The sequence below is a fragment of the Rhea pennata genome, chromosome 3 (assembly GCF_028389875.1).
Source record: "Rhea pennata isolate bPtePen1 chromosome 3, bPtePen1.pri, whole genome shotgun sequence".
In the NCBI taxonomy this organism is placed as follows: Eukaryota; Metazoa; Chordata; class Aves; order Rheiformes; family Rheidae; genus Rhea; species Rhea pennata.
The window spans coordinates 102,981,435-103,006,697 of NC_084665.1; the positions used below are offsets into that span (position 1 = coordinate 102,981,435).

At 37.0% G+C, this 25,263-nt stretch overlaps 2 protein-coding genes across 2 annotated transcripts in view; both read right to left on the reverse strand.

Annotated features, from left to right (window-relative positions):
- Positions 1–971, reverse strand: part of GFRAL (GDNF family receptor alpha like) — a 29,310-nt gene extending 28,339 nt beyond the window's left edge. The window contains exon 1 of the mRNA XM_062571106.1: positions 950–971. Within this exon, the coding sequence (XP_062427090.1) occupies positions 950–971 (22 nt within the window). The remainder of the gene's footprint in view (positions 1–949) is intronic.
- Positions 972–10,557: 9,586 nt separating this feature from the next.
- The window catches only part of HCRTR2 (hypocretin receptor 2), a 30,962-nt gene continuing 16,256 nt past the window's right edge, over positions 10,558–25,263 (reverse strand). Inside the window, exons 4-8 of the mRNA XM_062571107.1 lie at positions 19,718–19,833; positions 14,016–14,236; positions 12,499–12,620; positions 11,231–11,431; positions 10,558–10,751 (exon numbers count right to left, since the gene is read on the reverse strand). Coding sequence (XP_062427091.1) covers positions 10,558–10,751; positions 11,231–11,431; positions 12,499–12,620; positions 14,016–14,236; positions 19,718–19,833 — 854 coding nt within the window. The remainder of the gene's footprint in view (positions 10,752–11,230; positions 11,432–12,498; positions 12,621–14,015; positions 14,237–19,717; positions 19,834–25,263) is intronic.

The following is a 25,263-nucleotide window of genomic DNA, read 5'->3' on the forward strand; positions in this document are numbered from 1 at the left end:
CATACAGGTACCTGCTGACATACTGAGTAGGTGTCAAATTCTCTAGTCTGAAGAATTTAGTGTCTAAAATGAAATGAAAAAGACAGGGGCATAGTAACATCTTCATTTTCACATGGGAAACTGAAGCACAGAGGAATTGCAGAGTCTCTCTCAAGACCACAGAATTATTATCTAGCAGATAATATCTATTCTAATATATATACCTATAGGATATATAGGTAATAGGAAACTCGGATTTCACAAGCTATGATTCCTTCTTTAACTCCGACAGCAATAAGATAGCTAGCTTCAAGGGGAGCAGCAAAGTATGGCTGTATATTTAGGGGTACAAATATAGTAAAGGACAGTTTGATTCTAATGAAATAAAAACTAGTGCAGAACTACCTGCAGAATGTTTTTAACTGCAGAAAACGAATTTAGAGTAGCTGAAGGGAGAAGTAGCAAATACACATAAAGTAGGGAGGAAAAAGGGAAGGCTAAAGAAATAATAAAAAAAAGATGTCTGTACTTGGGGATGTATTTTTCATTGAAGACCCTTTTACCAACTCCTTCTGTGCCTGCTTTGTTGATTTTCCCTTTTTTTTTCCTAGTCACACTCAAGGGGAAATGTCAATAACCCTTCCTGAAGCACTGCCATCACGTAACGCTTCCCCCCCCCGCCGCCCCCCAGGAAACAGGTGGCTCTTTATTTAGACAAGACATCCCATTTCCACCTCCCCTCGCTGGCCTAACTTTGTGTCGGTGCTGGCGCTGCTGCCCCTGCTCCTGCTCCCCGCCTCGGTCGCGCTGACGGGTCCAGCCTGAAGACGTTTGCGCCGCGCAGCAGGTGCGAACGCCGCACGGGTGCGCCCGCCCGAGCAGTGCGTGCCGCGGCGGAGGGACGGCGGCAGAAGGGGCACCGCGGGCGAGGGGACGCGGGCAGGCGCGGCGAGGCAGCGACGGCACTTACCGAGCCCGAGGAGCGCGGCCATGGCCCGGCGCCGGCGGCTGCAGCTCCGCGCCGAACCGAGCGCGTCGCGCCGGGCGGCAGGTGCCGGTGCCGGTGCCGGTGCCGGTGCCGGTGCGGGGCCGCCCCTTCAGCACCCGCCGCGCGGACAGCGCCCCGCCCGGCCCGGCCCCCGCCCGGCCCCGGCCCGGCCCGGCCCCGCCCGGTCCGGCCCCCGCGCCCGGCCCGGCCCGGCCCCGACCCGGCCCGGCCCCGTCCGGTCCCCCCCGCCCGGCCCGGCCCCGGCCTGGCCCGGCCCGGCCCCCGCCCGGCCCCGCCCCAGCCCGGCCCCCGCCCGCCCCGGCCCCTGCCCCGCCCCACCCGGCCGGCCCCGCTTTTTTTTTTTTTTTTTTTTACAACATTTTTACAGCATTTTGCTGTAAAAGAGTCAGAAACTGATACTTAACAAAAAAACAAACCACAAACCGTACAATCAACGATATGTCAGCTCAGGCTGTTTCTCTCTAGATAAAACGTGGGAAATGAGAGCAGCGGATGATGTTTCCCCTTTCCAGTTTCAGTGCCTTCTTTTCAAGGAATAGAGACACTGAGGTACACGCACAGCTGCATATTTCGCTTTGGCTGCTGAGCAGTCCTCAGGCAGCATAGCTACTTGACAGTTCACGGAGTGAACATGTGACTGGCGTGCCTTAGTACACAGCTTCAGCTGAAGCATGAGTAGATGGCATGGATTATAACAATATTAAATTTGCTTTAAGAGTTCAGATGAAAGGTTCACCTAGTAACATATCTTCCTTCAGGAGTGGAGAAAGCATATACTGAGGGAAAAGTGTAAGACAAGTACAAAGTGATAGTTCCATGAATCCTCAGAGGACAACCATTCTCTGCTCAGGAACTTCTTGAGCTGGAGGAGTGTCCCATGGCACCCTCTCCCATGAAGAAGCTGCATATCCCTCTGCACCCAAGCAAACTTTTAGCATTCACGCCGACAAGTGGTGTCTGTAAAGAAACACTTTCTTGTGAATGTGTGACCTGCTAGCTTCCTTGGATGCCCTCTTCTTCTTGCACTGAAAGGCATAAAGAATAGGTCTGTTCTGATTTCTCCATGCACTCCGAAGTTTTTTTTGCAAACTGCTTATCCCTTACAGAGTATTTTTAATTTGATTTGTTTCCTGAGAAAAAAAGGACATCATAAAACTTTCTGAATATCTAGCAGAGATAGCGGTATACTAGGTGACATTTTTTCCCCATTGGCACAATGGAATTGAATGAAGTCACAATTTTGCCTATTTTCTGTTTAGCCAAGGAAAATTTAAACTTACATTTAATTTCTTCACTATTAACTTAGACTTTAGCTTAGATGATTTATTATATATTTTATTAAAACTCTCAATGCCAGCATTGCTAAAAGCTTGTCATTCTTTGAAAGCACGTTCAATAAAATAAAATACTTTTTCATCCAATAAATCCAATAGCCAGAAAAAAGATCACAGTTGGATGAAAGGAGTAGCCTGAAAGATGAATGTCGTTTCAACTGGGAGATAAAATTTAGGTTGGACGGCTAGAGGTGCTTTGGCCTCATTCCACTGTAATATGCAGCAGTAGATTGTGATACACTGAGGGCTGAGTTATGCTTGTTTAGAATACTTTCTTGCCTATAAAACGCTCTCCAGTTTAATAACTTGCATCAACTTTGCTAATATCAGAGGATAACATACTGCCCTCTATGTAAAAGGAAAGAAAATATTGCCCTATTAGAGGTGGAGAAGGAAGAAGTGATCTTGTGTCTGTGACTGCAGAGCACAAGCGTAGCACTCCAGTGATGACAGGGAAGGAGAAGGTAGGGGTATCGCTGATCTTCCAGGACCCAAGTGCGAAATATGTTAAGAAACAATGCACCAAAATGATGGTGATACAACAATTTATGCACATAGAAACGACTGTATTTATTTAGATAGATTTAGACTCTGTGTCGGAAGACTCTGCAACCAAACAGCGCTGAAGCGGAGACAGCAGCATTAGAAAGCTGTTTCTAGGCTCTTAAACTGTTAACAGAAACATTAGAACATCAAAGCAGTTAGAGATAATAAATCCTGATTAAAGCTCAGCTCTCAGATGGTTTACAGCAATATTTATAACCTGGGTAAGAAATATGCATTCCTCAGCTGCTTCTTTTTGATAGAGGTAGGTTAAAGGAAGGTAGCAGTAAGGAGGTTTTTACAGTCCTATTCATATTGATGGCAGGACTGTATACATCAAAATAGCCACACTGGCAACATTTTGTAATGCAGATTGCCTTAGTCAGCTATCCTCCCTTCCAACTTCATTAAAACTTAATTTTAAGTTTTTTCTTTCTGTCTGAAACTTCTTTAAGGTGCTTAACTTTCTCCCACCAGTAAAAGGTGCTTCACTCAAAATCTTAGCTTTGTTTTAGAGTCATTTCGGTCTGCATTATTATCACTGATCTGTTCTACAACATTTTCCATTTTCAATAGTAGGTTTATCTTTACAGAAAATTTCCTATGATCACTTTCATTTCAAAAATAAATGCACCTAAATAATTTAATATCCAAATATTTGGATGTTTCTGGAGTAAAAGGCAGCAGAAGCGGCAAAAAAATCTCCATTCCTTTGCACAGATGAATGACAGATTTTTACATGTTCACAGAGTTTTTCCAAAGAAATGGTACATGAAACTGTAGTTAAAGAAGAAAACATTTCAGTATTTTTTTAATTTGTTAAAAATAAAGGAATAAAACAAAATGAACATGAAAATATTTCTTCAAGACTGTTAAAGAAAAGATTAATTATTTCAAAAAAGCAATTTTTTGATTAAAAATACTTTCATTAAAACAGACAAAGCTTTAGCTTGATAACCATATCTGATGATTAGGCAATAATTCAAAACTTCTGCTTTATATTCGTAGAATCACAGAATAGTTGACATTGGAAGAGGATGTTGGAGATCAACCAGTCTGACACCCCTGGATCACAGCAAGGGTCATCACAGATTGCTCAGAGTCATGTCCAATCAGGTTTTGAATATCTCCAAGGATGGAAATGCCACAGCCTCTCTGGGCCACCTCACAGGATCACCCTCAAGGGGAAAAAAAAAAGTTTATTATGTTTAAATGGAATTTTCTGAATTTTAAATGCCTCTTGTCCTGTCACTGGGCACCACCACCAAGAGTCTGGCTCTGTCTTCTTTACATCCCCTCACTAGGTATTTATACACATTGATTAGATCCCCCGAGCCTTCTCTTCTCTAGGTTGAACAGTCTCAGCTTTCTCAGCCTCTCCTCACATGACAGATGCTTCATCCCCTTCATCATCTTTCTGGCCTTTTGCTGCACTCACTTCAGTAGCTCCATGTCTCTCTTGTATTGAGGAGCCTGGAACTGGATCCAGCACTCCAGGTGTGGCCTCACCAGAGCTGAGTAGAGGGGCAGGATCACTTCCCTTGACCTGCTTGCAATGCTCTTCCTAATGCACCGCAGGAGACCTTTGGCTTTTTTGTCAGAAAGGTACATTGTTGGTCCCTGTTCAATTTGTTGCCACCAGGACCCGCAGCTCCTCTCTGCAAAGCTGCCTTCCAGCAGGTCAGGTCCCAGCTTGTACTGGTGCATGGGGTTATTCCTCCCTAGGTGCAGGACTTGGCATTTCCCTTTGTTGAACTTTATGAGATTCTTATTTGCTATTTCTTTAGCCTGTCAGAGTCCCTCTGAACAGTAGCACAAATGCCTGGTCTCTTCTGCATCATCTGCAGACCTTCTGAGAGCACACTCCATCCCATTAGCTAGGTCATTAATGAAGAGTTAAACAGTATTGGTCCCACTACTGACCCCTAGGACATACCACTAGTGACTGGCCTTCAGCTGGACTTTGTGCCATCGATCACAACCCTCTGAACCTGTCGGTTCAGTCAGTTTTCAGTCTACCTTGCTGACCACTTATCTAGTCTATACTTTGTCAGGTTATCTCTGAAGAAGTTATGAGAGACAGTGTCAAAGCCTTACTAAAGTCAAAGTAAACAACATCCTCTGCTCTTTCCTCAAACACCAAGCCAGTCATTTCAGAAGTACTGTTTCTAAAACTATCCTACTGGTTATTCCTTCAGAAGCTTTTCAAATATCGATTTTCAAAATACACTTGAGTGTTTCAAAACATTTGAGATTCAAATTTAGTAGAACAATGCTATCTCCTTAGGTTTAATAAATAAAAAACATCACAGACTTTTATTTGGGAGTGAACCACTTGAAATGAAATTCTATCCAAATAACTGTTAACATCTCTGATTTGTGGTGGTGGGAATTATGAATTGAAAAGAATAAATATGAGAGAAAGGACTTTAATAATCATGGGATCAAAGCCATGAGTCAAGACTAGATTTTTGAAGTAGTACGTACCTGAAGAAGCAAGACATTTTCAAAATCACATAACCATGTAACTCTCTCCCTAAATTATTGAAATTAAACTTCCTAATAAGAACCCTCTGAATTCACCAATTTTGAAGAAAGCAATTGCAAGAAAGTATTTGGATACCACTGTGACAAATGCACCAAAAAATACTTAATGAAAAGTCGCTCCAAAGTCATACAGTTTAGGACTAACCCTTTCTAGATCAAATTGGCCTTATCCACTTTTCATGTAATCTGACATGTATTTTCTCTGGGCTCCATGTGGTTCCCTTTAAGATAGGGTCACTATTTTGGGATTTTTTTTTTTTTTCCTCGAGAAAAATGCCTGAAATAAGGGGCTCTGTTGCAGATACCTAGATTAATATTTCTGCTATGGAACTCAAGGCATTTGATGTGCATCTGTTGCATGCTCTCTATAATCAAACGTGAGAATATTTAAGGTACAAAACCTACTGGGATGCTGTAGAGAACTGCTACTACAAAAAGCTCAGCTTGTTATAGTCTCATTTATACTGAATCTGGAATAATTTATACTGTATTTTGGGAATGTTCCCTTGAGTTTCCCTTGAAATCATGTCCTGGCTTTATCTTGGAGAGAATTAATTGAAGAGGTTCAAAACTCAGCCAACAAGCGAGAAAACTATCAAGAATTGTTGACAATCGGGTGTTCAGTAGTCAAGATCCATTCTTGACCCTCTTTTATGTTTCAGTATAACATTTATCAAGAGTCTATACTTTTTCAAAGGAAACAAGTTAGGCTGATAGATCTTTAATTTCAGAGCTCCTCTTTTTTCCATTTATTACAGATACTTCATGATTTTCTAATTTTAGTCTTTTAGAGTCTCACTGATCCTCCATGAGTTTTCAAAAATAATTGCTAATTGCTTTGAAATTCCTTTAGCTCGTTCTTTAATTACCTCTGGGTCAATACCATTGGGCCAGCCTGACTGGTAACATTTACTTTATCAAAGGGCTCTCCAACCATTTCTTTTCTTACTGAAGCTTGAATTATTACCCCTTTGTTGTTAATGTCAATTGTGTTAGTCATCTAATTGAAGTTGACTTTTTCAGCTAAGAGTGAAGCAAAGACATTTAACCCAACAACATCCTCAGCCTCATCTGTTGCTAGTTTTCCTTCAGCTTTGCAAAGCCTTTCCTTTCCTTGGATCTTGTTGCGTTTTCTATTTAAACACAACTTTTAAATCTGCAGGTAACTCCAGAGCTGAGGAAAGCTGTAGCCACACTCAAAATTTAGAAGGTGGAAACAAACTGAAGGAAAGGGCTGAAAAGACCTGAGCTATCCACAGTGCTAGGCCGAGGGCCATCCAGGATGCCAGGCCAGAGACAGAGACACTCACGGCATAGCTCCAGCAGGGACTGGGTGCCCAGAGCTGAGAGATGAACAGAGCCCTTGGGCTCATGGGCAGGGCTGTGGGTGGTGGCCCCAGGTGAGGCTCATCAGGGCAAACTAAGGCCTACTGATGCTCACACGGCACCCATTTACTATTTCTTGTAAATTCCTGTAAATTCTTCTCTTTCACACTGCAGGCTGAACAAAGCTTTCTTATAAGGGAACAGCAATATTCCCATTCATGGCCTGGAAAATGGTTTGTGCCAATCCTAGGATTTTTCTTCTTTTTTAGAACGTATTAACAAACAGGCAATGGGATGGCTATAATACATTGTATAGAGTGCTCTTCAAATACCACCTCTGCAAGTCTTGCCTAAGTGATTCTGCGTTATCCTTCCTTATTTTTGTTTGTGGTTTCCATTTAATGAATCCTTAGTTTGCATGTGACACTCTTGATATTAACTGATAGGTTCGTGACCTTGGAATTTGTACTATGAATGAATGAAATTCATTTCATTCTCTAGGTTAGCTGGTGATCCCTGTGTGACACACTGATCCTTGTCTGCACCTGTTATGACTCACAGCTTTTATGTTATCATCAAATGTCATTGCCATACTCTTATTTTTTGTGCTGACCACTAATGAAAATATGAAATAAAACTGGTACTTGAGGCACTTTCAGTTAGTTTCTATTCAGCTTGATATCTCATCCCTACGAGCTGCATTGTTGTTAGATAGATTCCAATTTATCTTACAGTTTGCATACCGTTCCCATTTTCAGTACTAATTTATCATGTGTGACTATATTAGATGCTTTACTGATGGCTAAACATATGGGATTCATCATATTTAATTAACCTAGAAACTGATTTAACATGTCACAGAAAGAAATCAGATTCACTTTGGCACTGTTTACCTTTGAAAAACTAATGCTGTATTTTAAACCAGGTTTTACAACTACTATGTCTTTATGATGTCCTTTAAAAATACTACATTTGCTTTTTTTCTAGTCAGGTGGGCAACCCTTACTTTGATAATATATTTTTAATTGTCATATTGCATTCTCTTGTAAGGAAAAAACCTCAGAGTGTTTCCTTTTCATTTACACTTTTCCAGTCCTTAGATTTTCAAATCTTCAAAAAACTTTGATTGTACTAATTGTGTTGAAAGATATACCATTTAAGTAACAAAAATTTGGCCAGAACAAAATCAAATTCATATGTCAATGAAAACATCTAATCTCTTACAGTCTCCTCACTAAGAAATATTATTAGGTTAAATTTGTGACTAAAAGAAATTCCGAGTCATTTTGGAATATTTCATTCTTGGGGATCTAAGTGAAAATAAGGAACACAAAAAAGAGAAAATTAAGGCCAGAACTTCCTTTCCTACTCTGTCTCAGAATATCTGCAGGAGTCAAAAGCTGCCAGTGACAGCTTGGTTGTTTTCTTACCTCAGATTAAACTAACACAATTTATCCCACTTGCATTAAGGGAGCAGCAAAAAGAAGATGATAACTTGAACTGGTAGGTTGTATTCAGCTCTCTGGAAAGATGATACTTACAGTTTTACCATAAACATTGCTATTTTGACTCTGTAGCCACCTAAATTAGAAGTACTTTACCCTTTTCCCCTCCCCATATATTCATCTCACAGGGATCTGGGCAACATCCCTCACACAGCATGAGAATCTTTCTGGCTTCTCCAGAGTCACTGGTGAACCTTGTATGCCTGATAAACGTGCATACTCCCCTTTCATACTGACAAAATTTTCTTACATAATCATTTACATTTTACATTCTTGCTTTCTTTTCAAGGAAAAGATAGAAATACATTTTTGAAATGAAAATATAGCTTTGCATCATCCTTTTAACATACCTTTTAGTAGCGGTAGGGGGAGCATTTCATGCCATATTTAAAAGGTCAGTAAATATTATTTTGAATCTTTGTTACTATGGTAATTTTTAGGTTTTCAAATTTTTATTTGCTTATATCAAAAGAGAAAAAATAGAGGACTTTCCAAATTCCAATCTCCTCTTTTATTATATTTGAATTCACCAACTGCTTGTCTGATCATTTCAAATTATATAGAAAAATAATATCCTGTTCCACACAGTTTAAAACTATCATTCCCACAATTATTTGGATTTTCTTTTCTTAGAAGAGACAAAGTAAACCAATTTCCTTGAATAACAGTGATGTAATAGCTATGCTTGAAAATTAAGCTTACACCTAGGAATTTAGGAATAATTCCTATGCTTTTATTTGATATTTAAATATTATTTCCATTTAAGTATTTCTCCTCATTCATTTATTAGAAAAAGAAAATTTTAATATACAAACAATGTGAGATTTTTGTCTCACTTTACACCAATGTAAATTTTAACAATGTCTAGTAAAACAAGTACTGGAGAAGGCTAAAGCATAAAGTGATTAAGCAGTTTATAAAACTATAGCTCTCACAGTAGACAGAACATTGCATGACATGGCTTAGGTCAAAGTAAATCCTAGAAAAAAATTTACATAGGTTAGTCAATAACATCTTGTCTATGAAAAATTGCTTTTTCAACAAAATGTGATCTTATGAAAAAGTTCTATGTCAAATGCTCATTTTTTTTACAGAAAAACAAGCATTCCCTCCCATTTTACCCTTTCCACTGAACAAAAATTTCTTCTGAGAAGTGAAATCTTATCTGAAATGCAAGAATTAAGAATAGTGCCACATCAGGGTTGTAGCTTAGTTCCTTTTAAATTAGCCTCTTTCTAACCAGCAGGCCATGTTTTAAGTCTCTAGCGAAGCACCATCTTTTCCCATTAAGAAGGAAAATTACAATACATGGTAGGAAGCTCCAGGCCAGGGAGCTTATCCCATGAATGGAAAATGGATACATGAGTACTTGATCTAGCAGTTCAATGAGATCTCCTTCACATTTCCAGAAAGAATATTTTAGTTTAATTTGTGTTGAAAATTCAACATTATCTCGGCAAAAAAATCTGTTAATTTTTTGGATCGCTAGTATTAAATGGCAGTTGAGATAGAAAATTCAAGATAACTAATGTTTTCTATTTTAAAGATCCTAAGATCATCTAGAGCAACATTGGTGGACATTATGGTCTAAAATGAACCACCAAAGTTAATGTCCTGTTCTTCAGGGGTGCTGACACTTGTTATTCCTATTGGCCTGAGTAGGAATTCTGAGCTTTTAGCACCTTGAGTATCACATAAGTTTTACTTAAGTAGTTGGTTTTTAGGCACTCCAGTCTGAAGAAAAAAAAAGAAAAAAGACAATTTAGTGTAATATTATGAAACCATGTGTGACTTGCAGCACTTTGGGTTCATGTCCAGGAGTCATGTTAGTAAAGTAACCTGGAATACCATGAAATCAATCTGAACTGAAACTTCCATAACAAACATAGAATTTACTGCAAGTGAAGTAACAGTAAAAGTGCAAAATAATTCTAGAATATCACTAATGCATAAGTAAGCATTTCTTGCAAATAAGTCACTCATTAATAGAAACAGAATATAAATAAATTATGTTTGAGACTGCTTTCAAATGCTTATAGTTCTTTATATGATACAATTTAGAATGCTCCACAGCATCTAAAATGTATAAAAATAAATATCTACAATATTTACAAAGTCTGTTACAATCCAATCTTTAAAAAGACTTGTAAAGATGTGTTCTTTAGCTCATACTGAGGTAAGCAGGTTTCCCTAAGACGGAGAAGAAATAGAAGAGGCAGTCATTTCGAAGGAATTTCTTTGTCCTGTTGTTCTAGTCTGCAACACAGCTAAAACTGTGTCATTTTCAGGTGGTCTTAAATGTATTGAGCCAAAGTCAGCCTTGCTGTAATTCCATAGAGGTAAGTTTAGTTATATTAGGAATGAATTTGTCCCACTTTCCATTCTCTGCTGCACCAGTATCTTCTGCAGAAACTCTCACTGCTTCATCTAAATTTGAAGACATACTCATCCCTGGTATGTGGAGATGCAGTTCCACTGATTTCAATGGGCTTAGTGTAGCTGTGATACCTGTAACATAAAATATAAATTTTAAGGTGATTTTATTTCTTGTAACAGGCAGCTGACTGGCTCATTCTGTGGCTGGTGCTGTCTTTTAACAATATAAAGATGATCTACTAACAAAAAGATCTACTAGAAAATGATCTACCAGAAAATGTTCCAAACCGCACTTGCAAATTTTAAACAAAGACTCCCTAACTGAAGTCTAAGGGGATTTCTAATGCATAAATCTTAATTTCCTTACTGTTAAACATTTTAAGCATGTTCTATTACTTAATTAATTCCCCTTTCTTAAATTGTTTAAGCTGATTGTTCCTGATCCGGATGCTACTGTGAACTACAGATTTTTGTGTACAAGTCAATACAGGGCAGGGCCAAACAGGAGAATGATGACAGATAATGGAAATAGAGCAAATCATCATTTATAGCCACACAGCATCAAAAGACATAGAGACAAATATACTACCAGTGGGGAATAGGTGCAGTACCGTTTGCTGGAAGTGTGCTAATGTTGGTCAATACAACATGTTCTGAAAGTTTTGAAACATTATCAAAATTGCTGATCTGAGTGGTCAAAGATTTTCGACTCTCTGTACTGGCATGACCTCTGGTAAGCCGTTCATCATGGTGACGACGAATGCCAAAGAAGCAACAAGAAAATGCTGCTTTAAATTCTTCTCTAAATTTCCCTGTCAATCACAAAAAACTCATTAAAACATTATGCCATAAACTATATTTCAACAAAGCTTATAGATTAGAAAAAAGCAGTTAACTAATACAAAATTAACCCAGAATATGCAAATGCCCTTCTAATGCCACAGAAGTAGGAAGTCCCAATTTTAACAGCTTAGGGAAAGAGAGAAAAGATACAACCTTCATAAGAACATACTTGTGATATAGTATGAATCCCATATTATTCTTGGCTAGACAGAACAGAAAGCGTAATGACTTCTAAAATTATGCTGTAAATGATTTGTTGATTAATAACATATCTAATGAAAGCAAATGGTTAAGCACTGGTAGGCTTAAATGACTGAATAATTATTTGATATGTGAATTTATAAGGCATGGCTAATTTGTATTTCACCTTGAGTACATTTAAAAAGAAGATTCAAAGTCTATGATAGCCCATTAACCTGCTTTTAGAGCTCAGAGTAAATTGTTCAAGTCATCCTAAAACTACGTACAATAAAAAAAACCTATGGTGGACCAGTTTAGGTCCTGATCCTGCTCTCCAAATAAAACCAGATAACACAAATAAGACAAATCCAAACTAAAAGAAATCCATATTAGTAAACTAAAAAGCATTCTGGCATGTTCTCTGGCCTGAAACCTAATTAGCACCGTCTGGCCATGCCCATACTATTAAATCCTCACAGCCTGTAAAATCTAATGGCTGCAAATAAAATGTCAACTGTGGACAGCTACTGGCCTGTGCTAACTCCCAGATTGTATCAAGGGAGTGTTTGGGGGAATAGTAATTGTTTCAGGCCAAAGTCACCCCAGGGACTTTTCTAATGAATTAATGGTATGGACAGTCAAATTCAAGCACTTGGACTCATGCCCTGGCACTGCTTAGTGTTCTTATAGGTACAGAGCTTGAAAGTAATGGGATACATGAGGCAACTTCTTCCAAAAAGAGGATCTAGCTCCCACTGGAGGAACTATGCTGGTGTTACATAGCTATTAATCTTTGCTGTGCCTCATTACATTTAAGCTATACATTAAACTTGAATTTTAGGTAACTGCAACTTACCACTGAGGAAGTTATAAATAATAGGATTGGCTGCACTGTTTGCATATACAAGCCAGTGTGAGAATGTGAACCAGGCATATACAGTTTCTCTGTCATCAGCATGATTAAACATCCCAAAAACCCTAAGGGAAAAGAAAAGAAAACCTGAAAGATGGCAAAATGAGAAATCATATAAGAAGCCACATGCAACTTCTCGTCTACATTTATCTCAGATGACTTATTTGCAGTATCACAGAAAACTGCCAGCTTTCTTGAGAGAATAAAGACCTCTCCCCATCTATCAGCCTCTTTTCTTAATGGTTTTGTACAACATAGAGTCTATAAGCACTTTGATTTGTAGGGGTGCAGATGCATGATTTTTCTGCTAAATAGCTTAAGTAAATGATTGATAGATCAGCCAAGTTGCTTTTGTCTTACAGTCACTGCGCTTTCCAACTCTGGGCTCAGTCTCCTGCACATAGGCATTCTGTGGAATTAGAATAGCACTAAATTTGCCCCAGAAATGAGCTGTAGAGGCCATAGTGGCAGTTTCTGTCCTTCAGAGAAATCTGCTTTGTCCAAATTCCTTGCACCTAACTTTTGCTATTTAAATGAAAATATAACTAGGGGCCTAAACTCCTGCAGTAGCAGCCTTGCTAGTTCCTGTGGGTTGTGGTTCTGCTCATAAGAGACCTGGAAAATACATCTCCCTCTCTGCTTCACCTGTCAAAGGACTCAAAGATGAACAAGCATTTAAATTATGCCTTAGGAAAGTGCCAGAATTGAGTGGAATATATTTAAGCCTCTATGTCCAACTTGAAATTATTCCTTAAAAAATAAAATGTTCCTCAACCACAAGCCTGCAACAAAAGAGGTTTTCTATTTTAAGATTTTTTTTTATCCCTGGAAATTAGCAAACGGCTTCAAGATAGAAACTTCTGCTATATGTCATTATTTATCAGTATTCCAAAGGTCTCTAAAGACAAAACTATGACAAGGCCTCCAACTGCTAAGCACTATATAAAAAATAGAATGTAAACAATTTTCTGTCCCATGAGAACATAACAGGAAAAGGTAAAAATGTTAAAAATCAGCTTCATATACAAATTGAGGGATTAGCCTAAAGTCTTACTATTGCACATGGTGGAGCTTAGGTTAGGAAGCAGTATTTCTCTGTCCTCAGGGCTGCATCACAACACTACAGTCTTCCGCAAATTTTAGGTAGTGTTAGCCTGCATGTGCATTTACAGCAAACAAGCCGTAATCCCATGTAAATGACAAAGAAAACAACGTGCAGGTATGTTACACCATTTTCGTGAATCAGAGCTTGCTAACAGAAGTTCTGACAATCTAGCCTTCAATTTCTGTACTATCGATAGTTTAGCTATGTATTTTTTGCAACCTTATGTCTATCTTCAGTTTCTTTATCATGAAATATACAGGCTTCTCTCTCAAAAGAACCTGTCAGAATAAAAGAAATCACACTACAGAGAATTATTTTTAGCAGAAAGCTTTAGCAAGTATTTACATTTTTTTACCTTTTTAAGACATTGAGGATGCTAATTGGTAAATAGCAAAGTGCAAACACCAAGAGGACAACCATTAGCATACGTGCTGTTTTCCTTCTTGCACGAATCTGTTTTATTTCAGCTGCTACAGCACTAATTTTTGACTTTGTTGATTGTCCCATCCCACGGGGCAGTGCTGAGGACTGCAGAGGTTTCCATTTTTTCTGAACAACAGAAGAAGTTCCTGGGATCTAAAAAAGAACACAGTAAATGCTCACTGTCTTAATCTCACCCTCCTCATTATGCTAAAGATTCATTTTTTGTGAATTTTGTGATCATCCTCACTACCGTCACTTTGAGAAACAAACACTGTAGGTAGTTATAACAAGAAAAATCAGCCATGTTGACATATACAAGGTAAACTTAAAAGTATTATTCTTTATCAAATTAATTGATGCAGCTGAAAGAAACAAACCAGCTTTCAGACACAGTTGAAGCACTGCACAAAAATTGGCACTTTATACAAATATATCAATTGATGTAGAAAAAGTCTTCACTTCTCACACACTTTGCTTTGGTTATATCCTCAGACTGTCACACTTACCAACTCTACTACTATAAATTTATACTGCTGTAAAGTTCTACATTAAATGTTTTCTTATATAACAGAATAATCTACCCTAATAATATGCTGCTAATTTAAGACAATAAGTAGCTTTTCAATTACAAGAAAACAAGGATTTAAAGCCTACATGGTTTTGAATATTGTAAAATTTTCAAATATGCAACCTAAATGACAACGAAGTAGTTAAAGAAGTCATAGCTAAAATATGGATATCCCTGCAAAGGTCTTCACACTGAACGTATATACAATGACGAACAGAGTGGGAATCACGGAAGAGTGTCAAGGTATAGGGAGAGTTAGGTTAGTTAGCCAAAGACACTTTGCTATGGCTGCGCTAAGGCTATTAAAAAAAAAATTAGTCTTTACTTTCTCTACTCTCCTATAGGCCTATAAAAACTTTGCTTCAACTCTTCAAAATTATTTCTTGTCTGAAGTCAAATGTGAAAGACTATAAATGGCAATAACTCTCTCAGAGACCCTATTACAATGATGTTCATAATATGATTTCAGTATTATACTTTCTGAAAACTTTTGGGGCACAAACATAGTTTAATTCATGAGTAGTGCAACTGTTTACAGTATAAAGTCTATAAAGTCTATAGGCCATGACTATAAAGTGATTCATATTTAAAAGTACCTGTAGAATGCAGATCTTCTGTTGTGTCATTTTAAAAAATTAGGGCTTATCCACACGAACTGACCACAAGAAAATAAAATTTTGGATACTTATTTCTGAAACAAAGATAGTTAAAGGAAAAGACCTGTCCTAAAATAAAAATAGTCAAATGTAGAATTATTCTAGAATTGGTATTACATTTTAAATTTGGACTCTGATTTCTTTCATGCATAGCTTCCTTGCACAGACATGCTCTTAATTTAGTATTTATGAGCACTCTCAAACCTAACTTACAACTGTTGGAACCTTTTGGTGAAGTTCTATTAAAATGAGCATGAAATCAATTAAACAGAACTGGGGATACAAAACAAATTTTATTTTTTACCAACGTGTTTACGGACACAAAGCAAAAAATTTGGACCTTAATATTTTTACAGAATATTCCTCATTCAGCATTAGCAATGTCTGTTTCACATCTAAACCCGGCTGTCCTATTCCAGGGGACTTATCCTACTTAGTTAGGGAGTATATTACTGTAGTGTGCCTTTGCCCTGCGCTACTGAGATAATACACTTTCTAAGATTCTGATTCTGAGTTTTCAGGGGTATTTTGATATTCTGTTCTTCTAATTCCAAAATGTTTCTTCTTCCTTTTTGGTCACACACATTACCATATTTGCAGCAAGAACTGATCAGAAAAGGAGATAGAAGCAGAGAAGCTCAACCAAATCTGTCTTAATCTCACCCTCCGCATTATGCTAAAGATTCAGTTTTTGTGAATTTTGTGATCAACCTTTTTAGTAGTTAAATACAGCTCAGATAAAAAAAATGATGTCTTGGTTCAAAATTGCAGATAACTATTTCTACAGAAATGTTAAGACATGACTGCATACAGTGCTTGTGTCTGTGCAGGTGGAAAGGTCTTACCTGCTACTCAAGCAGTCTTTAATAGCAAGAGTTGTTTAAAAATAGGAGTTGTGATACAATATATGAACTAACTGTACTACATATCACATTGCTGGATCTTACAGGAGTTTGTATGGAGGTGTTTCTGCAAAACTCTCTTCTTTTCTGTCTTTACTTGGCAAATAACTGGGCTTTGTTACATGCAGGCCAGTAAGCAATAATATAGCAAGAACTTCAAGGAGAAAGAAAAAAAGAAGAAAAAATCCATGGAAAGGTGGCTAAACCAGCACCATCTAAGGAGAATAACACTTCATAACTATGTGTGTTTACGTATGTATGTGTACAGATACATTTACGATATGCATATGTGTAAATATACACATGTATTCTAGCAAGTATACACTTGCCAGCATAATGTACACATTTGCTTTTATTATGGAATCAGGTATAGAGATAATTGTGTAGAATTTGTATAATGTCAATAACTCACAAAAAACTCACTAGCTGTGCCCTAACAGGTACTAAAAGCTGCAGTGTTACCATCTTATGCACCTTCTCCCTGACCCCTCAAATCATTATCAAGGGATTTATTGAAGAAGAAAAGCAATCTCTCCAGATGTAATAACAGCAAGGATATATTTCAACTGCCAAAATAAAAAGGAGCAGGGTTCCTGCTTATCAATATAAAAAAGGCTTTAGTGTAAATGCATTTGAGCATCAATATATCCAAGTATATAGTACGCAACTAGATAATATATAAATTATATACCAACATTTTTAACATAAGACCATTCAGTCCTATCTGTTTATTCAAATGTTACTTTTAATCTCCTCCTTAAAATCCACAAGAGAACATAGTCTTCTAAGTCACTACTTCCCTGCTAGTAATTAAAATAAATTACTCAAAATCACTGGTATCTATGGCATAATTGTTCTTGCTTTCACAAGGATGAATCTCTAGTTTAAAGATTATTATGCTTTTATACAAAGACCAGCTTGAAAGACATAATCATTAGTTGTAAGAGTTAGTGCACATACTATGGTAGGGATGGCTTGTGACTCTGTCTTAGCTTTAGTCATCTGAAATTTGCTTGTACAACATACTCCATTTTAAAAAATAAACTTTAGAAAAGGCATAGAATAGATTTTGCTGTTTGAAATATTTATTCTATTGGAAGTTCATTGTAGCTCACAAGTGAATCACCATATTTAACTAAAGTTGTGGTAAACAGCATGATTTATTTGAAGCTACTGTGAAATAATACATGTAGACCACTGTATTCATTTACTCTACAAGACTGATTACAGCACATCTGTTTCACTTAGAAAAATGCTTGATATTTACAGCCAAGTCATAGCTGTTAATAGATGTGAAGTGGTTTTAATTTCACTTAGTGTGGCCCCTTATACATAGTGCTATCATCTATGCAGGAAAACAGACATCTGCAATTTTCCATCATTGATAGCTCTAAGGCCATAGCAGCATTTGCCTTTTTGCCACTAGGGAAAAGAAATTATACAAGAATCATCCTAACCTTGTTTATCGGTGGGCAAGATGTATAGGGATAATATCTTTAATTAGGCCAACTAATACGACTGGAGGAAAAAAACAAAATAGGTAAGTTTCCAGACACTTCTGCTCTGAATCTTAACTAGCAAATATCAAACCATGCACAGGTTAAGAATAATTGTTTTGCATTAACTTAATTAATGATTAGTTTGAGATAACAGGTGGATTGCATAGAAGAGAAAGATAATAGTGATAAAGTCATTAGGACCTAGAGGACAAAAAGAGAGATAATTATTCAACAACACAAACCATCCTAAATCTATGTTAGACTGAACTCAATTTCAAAACTAACAGAGGTAAGCCTTTTTTTTTTCCTGGTGAAGACAGTCCCTTCAAACTGTAAAGATTAAATTTTATGTTGAACCTATCTTATTATATAATCTTATAAATGCGAGGAATTAAAAACAAAAATAATAACTTAAAGGAAAAACAGCAAGGTTTTTCTTTTGTTTTACCTTAATATGATTAGAAATGAGAATAACTGTTATTCTGATGAACAGATGATATCAGAATGACTTAAAGCCAATTTTGTTTCTTCCTATATTTTCATTATTTGCATGAGATATGTGTTTTGTCAGTATGAGATTTGATTTTTATTTTAGCAGTTATATACTTCGAAATTTGATTTTTTTTTTTTTTAACATACATATACTTTGAAATTTAAAGTATACCCGTGATTTCTCTAAAGGATTAAATTGAACTGTACAGAATATGCTTCTGATGTGGTGCTTCTGTATTACGCCCAAGAAAAGACAGTCTCAAATTCAGACAGTATCAAACATAATGATGAGAGAGAAATAATTAATGTTTGTATCTTGATGTAAATTGTAGAATGGTTGAGGTTGGAAGGAACCTCTGGAGATCATCTAGTCCAACCCCACTCAAGCAGGGTCACTTAGAGCATGTTGCATAGGATTGAGTCCAGGAAGCTATTGATTATCTCCAGAGAAGGAGACTCTCTCTGGGCAACCTGTGCCACTGCCCTGCCACCCGCACAATAAAGAAGTTTTTCTTTGTATTCAGGTGGAACTTCTATCTGACAGCCAATGACAGCCATTGTTAGAGCTGTTTGAGAGGACAGGACAGGGAATATCTTCCATTAGTATCTTCAACAAGGTGAGTTTATTGCCCTTTATAGAATGACAACTAGAGGGGTGATAGCTATCAGTAAATCCAGGGCAAAGCAGTATAGCAGATGGAACCATGAACTGACGCATGATTGATTACAGCACTGCATACACCCAGAAAATGATTCTCAAGCAAGCTAAAACCACTTTGAAATGCTGTTATTGGAAAAATGTTCCTGAAAACAATTCATATCACTTTTGCACTTCAATTCAAATGTTCTTTGTGAGCTTGACTGCTTATTTGTTGTTCAGATTTTGTTATTTGTTTTCTGACCTGTCTTTCTAATTTGAAGCTTGAGAAATTATATGTTCACATTATAAACTATTGCAATTATTTGTTATAATTCACATCAAACATAATATTATTCAGGTTCTGATAGTTGTACTTTCAAGTCCAACTTTTGTTCAGATTGGATTCACTATGAAATTAATATTTTATAAAATGAAAAATAAAGTTAAACAGACTATTAACCAAATGAGAGAGAGAATCCTTATTCCTGACTACTAGAGGATATTTTAGCAGTGTAAAATCACCACATAAGGTCACCTATGTCTATCTTTCAGTAAGCATTTCAAATAGAATGGGAGAGATCTTTCTTCTCCCTAAAATTAATCTTTCTATACTCTTTTTCCTCTCCTATCTCCCTCTGAGAAGTTTTACACAGACCTGAGCAAGACAATCTGACCACCTTCATTTCTAAATGCATCTTAGCTCTTAACCTGGGGCGCTGTACCCAGCAGTATGACTGAACTTGATAATAATGCTGAGTGTAAAAGTCTTTGTAAGATAGATCCTAAGGGATGTTATGGAATATATGAAGAAGGTTATACACGAGAACAGACACACTGTCACAAAAGCAAGAAAACAGAGCTAGTGGAAGTGACTTACCTGGCGACACCACAGCTTTCGAAATATTTGCAAATAGGCCAACACCATAAGACACAGTGGTGCCATGTATGTCACCAGAAAAAAACATGTGTGATACATCTTGGGGTAAACCTCAGCTGGAAAGACAATTCAAACAGAAAGAGTATATTTAAATATACATACATTTTAAAAATATTTTGAGCCAATTTAAGAACATTTTGAGCAAACTTAAGCCAATTGTAAGACACTTTTGCTGTATTAAATAAGATAGAACATGTCATTATCTATCAGTAGTTAACCAGTTATTTGAACTATCTCATCATCTAATGTATTTAAGAAGTTATGTAACTATCATTAGTTTTCCTTCTGCAAGGGCTGCTATTAATCTCTGAGTGAGTTGTATAGTCTCTCATAAGCAGAGAACATAGACTACAGCACAGAAGTGCATGCACACTAGAATATCAACGAGAGGAGAGGCAGGCATTTCTCAAAACATTTTTTTTCTTTATTTTTTTTTCCAATGGTGGAACAAATGCATCTTCAAGCTATACTTAGTAATATATTATTATAACTACACGGGGAAAAATAAAAACTAGAATGTATTCTGTCAAGTGTTCTAAAGTTAGGAAACTCCTGAGATTTCACTCTACTTTAACAAGAATGATTTTGCTACCCTTGTGTCCTAACATTTTGTGACCTCTTTTCAAAAGACAGTTTATGGATATTATTTGATCAGAGAGGAATATCTTACAAGAGTTGTGACTATATTATGATTTTAAGAATGTTATATCAGAGTCCTCCTTTTTAGATTACAGCAGAATATGCAGTGGGTGCTTGGAAAACTTAATTTCACTTCTGTACTACCAAGTGTAATTTAGAATTATCAAACGTTGATATTAATTACAGCTAAACATTTACAGACAGCCTCAGAAATGGAATGGACATTACACAAAGCTACTGTATGTAGCAGAAGAGAAATTGTTCACCAATCAGAAAAGCTTTTGTATCAGGGAAATAGAAATTTGGCATGGCAAAATCTAGCACACGTTCATGGTTAGCAAAGGCAATAGAGACATAGCCACTGATAGCTGACAGCTTTGATGGATCAGGATTCATACAATTCAGATCAGCAGGATTTGACTTCTTACTTGCTCTCAGATTCCTCAGTAAACCAACTTACCAACTCTTAACTGAGCAGCTACAGCTACTAGCTCCTGTTAATGTCCCTGAGGAAGGAAGACCATTCTGTCTTTATAATGCCAGTTACTTTATAATTGTCATTAATTTAGATTTGTATATATACTGATAGTCTCAAAATGATTTTTCACTTCAGGGAAGGCAGCCCCACAACAATCCTGTCAGGCAAGGAAATACTGCTGTTTATGCTTTACAGGTGGAGAGATTAAGGAGAATGTGGTGTAACATGGCTTACTGGGATCATGGGAGGTCAATGAGGGAGCTTGAGAATACATTCTTTCTATTAAGAAGGAGGTGCCACCTGCCTCATCAATATTCTGCAGGCAGCCAGGCCCCTTGCAGGTAGAAGGACAGTACGTATTTAAAAGGCCATCTGGAGTTTATGGCTTCCAGTTTAGCATTCCAAATAAAGAGAAACATTAAATGAGCCTAGCTATCTACAAAGAACTGATGAGCCAGGTTAGAGGAAGATCCTAACATTTGCCTTTGAAGTTTAGCCACCTGGAAAGTACCAGCTGCAAAACATCAGAGGAAACCTATCCCTCCTCCGCCCAGGGTAAAGCACTTTGTAGAACATTTCCTTAAGAAGAGTGACTCTGGTTAGCTTCTTAAGCCATAGAAAAGCTTTAAAGCTGTTTGATAATCACAGTGGCAAGAATGAGGAAGGACTGGTTTGGGATACCGTTCATTTATCAGCTGGGTAAATTCCAAGCTCCTTGAATGAGAACATCAATCAGCCTATGGGCTTGGTGATATATCAGCTGCCTGACTGGAACCTCTGATCCTCTTACGCTCAAGCAGAAGAGGAGAAAAGCACCCTTGCCTTCTATGGGTCATATAATAGGCTTTTGGACAGGAGTAGATCATTTGCAGTTGCAGTAACCATCTTTTTAAGAAAAAGTGAATGATTCCTGTGTTACTGGATTCTGTTTTGCAGGGATAATCCCTGTTTTGCAGGGACTGTTACATGCGAAACTTTGTTTTAAAGCTTCCTTCTCAGTACAGTGTTCCAGTCCCAGCCTGTTTTTCAGTTGAGCAAAGAGGAAGAGGTGTGAAACTGGTTTCTTTACTAAGCATGTGCACACACACCCATGAACTCAAAATATGTCCAACAAATGAAATATTCCTTTAAGCCACAGAAGCATAAAGAAATTCCTTGACTCTTGACAGCTTCCCTAAGAATACTGATAGAGGAAAAATAACAAGACTATCAAGGTTTCATGAGCATCTGTGGAGAGATTCCAGGTTCCCTAGTCTCAGAGACCTTCTATTTCCCTTTGGAATGGCCAATAAGAAGAAGCAAGACAGGTTTAAAAAAAAAAAAAAAAAAAAAACAGTACACTTTTAAGATAAAGCTTGATGAATAGGGATATTAGAAACTGGATGCCCACAGTAGAGAAAACCTGACTACACAACACAGTGCCTTCTGATTTATGTTCCTATATTACTTATTAAAAAGTCACATTTTAAAACCTGATATATTACACTTGTATTATCAATTCATGATACTGCAAAGCATAATTTAGTATTAACAATATTCTAACTTCTGCATAAAAATGGCCCAGAAGTCTTGCCTTAAATTCCACATTTTCAATCACTTTCATTTCACATCTCATTCCTTGCATTTATTCTGGACACTAGAATTTTGTGAGCTCTTTATCATCACTTAAATTAGCCTGTTTTAGATCATATCTGAACTCTCAAAGTTTCTAACACTGTGTAATATTATTGTTATGTATGTTTAATAGTTGAAAAGTACACTTAAGGAAGAGTCAGGGATCAAGATTTAGAATCTTTTTGGTTTCTTTTCTGCACTTCAGGTAATAATTAGTATTATAGAACCAACTTACCAACTGAATACTTAAATAAGCAGGATATATAAACCTGCATGTAATAATACAACTTTTAGCTGTGTTACTTTCCCTAGAATTAAGAAAATATGTTTTTTTTCTACTATTTTTATGAGTATTCTAGGAGGAAATGGAATACAGAGAGTCTTCCCTTTGTTTCCATTCAACCACATAGTACTGGGAAAGAATTATCTCCACATTCTTTTTATCATACACTAAGAGATTGGCTAATACACTTTGGCTAACACATCCCGAACACGAGCTTTTCATGAACAGCTCTGTAAGAATGTGGTTAGCCAGCCTGGACACATGATGAACTTGTTTCAAGATATGTTTCTTATACTTTGGCATTTTATCATCAAATTCAGCACATAGCCATAGTTTATAGAAGTCTGTAATTGCTAACTTAAATGAGTCTGCCTAGATCACATGTTGGATTCTTCTACATTCTCAAATAAAATATTGTTATTAGGCAGTCCTAGAAATGAAAAAAAAACAGTCAGCCCAGAATTGGCAATGAATTTCATATTCAGGAATGCCAGAAGCAATTAAAAATAAATTGAGCCTTGTTTTAGGCTGAACTATTGCTCTATTTTCAGTTGCTGGCAGCTCTCCAAAAGCATACTTGAAATATTATTATTAGTCAGGGTGGCCACTATTTGATCACTCTTAAGGGAACCCAACTGTCACAGCATTGAAAAGATAGTCGTTCCAGCCACTCACCAGACTTATGTGGATTTCAATAGCTGCACCTAACTTTGGGTAGGGTACAGCACTGTCACTTGCTTTGGTGTCTCTTACATTTTCCTGAACACAGCTTCCTGTCTGTTACTCCTCCACAGTATCTCATGTTTCAACAACCTTGCCTTTGCAAAAGTACAGGCTTCCATAACACTTTGGGAAGTGTTGTTAAGCACCCCCTTCTAGAGTCCTAACCTCAGCAATTTACAGTTCAGTTCAATACCCTTGGGACATATGATAGTTGAAGTACATGCAATATTCTGCAAAGGCTTCATCAGAAGTACCCTAATTTTAGACAGGGGTATGCAGTTGTAAAGAAAGCAATAAGCACTCAAATGTAATCCCTTTCCTCATCACACAAATTGACTCTCCTATAGAATTTTCTCAGAGTTCCTTGAGCGTGTGCAGTTTCTACATCTTCACTTTCTCTTTTCAAATATGACTTATTCTTAGGAATAAGAATTTCATCTTCCTTCAACCTCTTGCTAGTTAGCTTGCTTTGACCCTATATTTTCCACAGTCAAAACATGCACAAAAAAGTAACCTTATTCTTTGCAAGTATTAGCTCTTTATTCCTTCCTCTGACCTCAAACCTCACCAGGCTTTTCAAACTGCTGCCTTGTTATCCTTATTTTTTTGTTCTTCTGTTTGGGGGTCTGTCTGATTTTAAATCCAAGCCCTTAGTAGAACTGGATCTTTTATGCTTTGGCCCAATTCTTTGTCTTAAGACATTTTAATTTGAATAGAAATTACTTATGCTAATGACATTTTCTTCCCCATAGTCTGAAAAGGATGTTAACATATTATATTCTGTTATCCTCATTGGTAATACCTGGCTAATATTACAGTTACTAAACTCTTCTATTATATGAGCAACCTATTTAAACACAGAAAGGTTCTTCTATCAAGCCAGTGATAACCTATTATTAGAAAGACTAAAGAGAGGATTATTATTTTACAGATAGCTAAAATGCACCAGCAGAGTAATTAGAAATCGCATTGCATTACCATTAGAAGAATAATTCCTTAAAAATGTAGCAGTATAAAAGTAAGATTGTTATTTTTATGTGAAATAAAAATCTCTTACTTCAGAAAACTTCCACGTATTTTTAATGTAAAATTATTTTCATTTTATATTCAATATTAATTAAAAAACCCTCAAAAACCAAAAAGTCATTCTAGAGTTTTGATACTTCATTTCTGAAGCCAAACACAGAAAAAACTTTGTTCTATATGTAAGTACTTGCCTTTGTCAAACCCTTTTCTACCTCTCCAGAAGTCTGAGTTGAGACTCGTAATATAATCAGCAGATTTCATTTTGGAAGGGTAGGGTCTTGCACACACGTGTGGAAGCTTTTTTTCTTTTATATAATGGGTGCTTCAGCTCAAGTATATCTGAGAGCTACAACTATTCTAGCCAAGTAAGGAATAAAAACCACTTTTCAAAATAGTTTCAGAGCTACTACAGACTCCGTAGTTTGAAATTTCAACTTCTCTGTTGGAAATCAAAAAGTGGCCAATATAGGTCTTGAAATTTTGGGATTATGTTCTAATAAAATGCTCTTTGGACTCCCTAATTAATTAACAGCAGAGCTTTCCATCACTTTCATTTCCTAGGCTGATTAAAAGAATCCTTGCTGCAGATCTAACTTTGAAATGATGAACGGATAATTAGCTCTCAAACAAAATGAATGAACACAAATTGTACCCTGAGTGAATGCTATGAAAGAAAATAGTCACATAAATACTGCAGCAGCCAGCAGCAGATTGGGATACAAG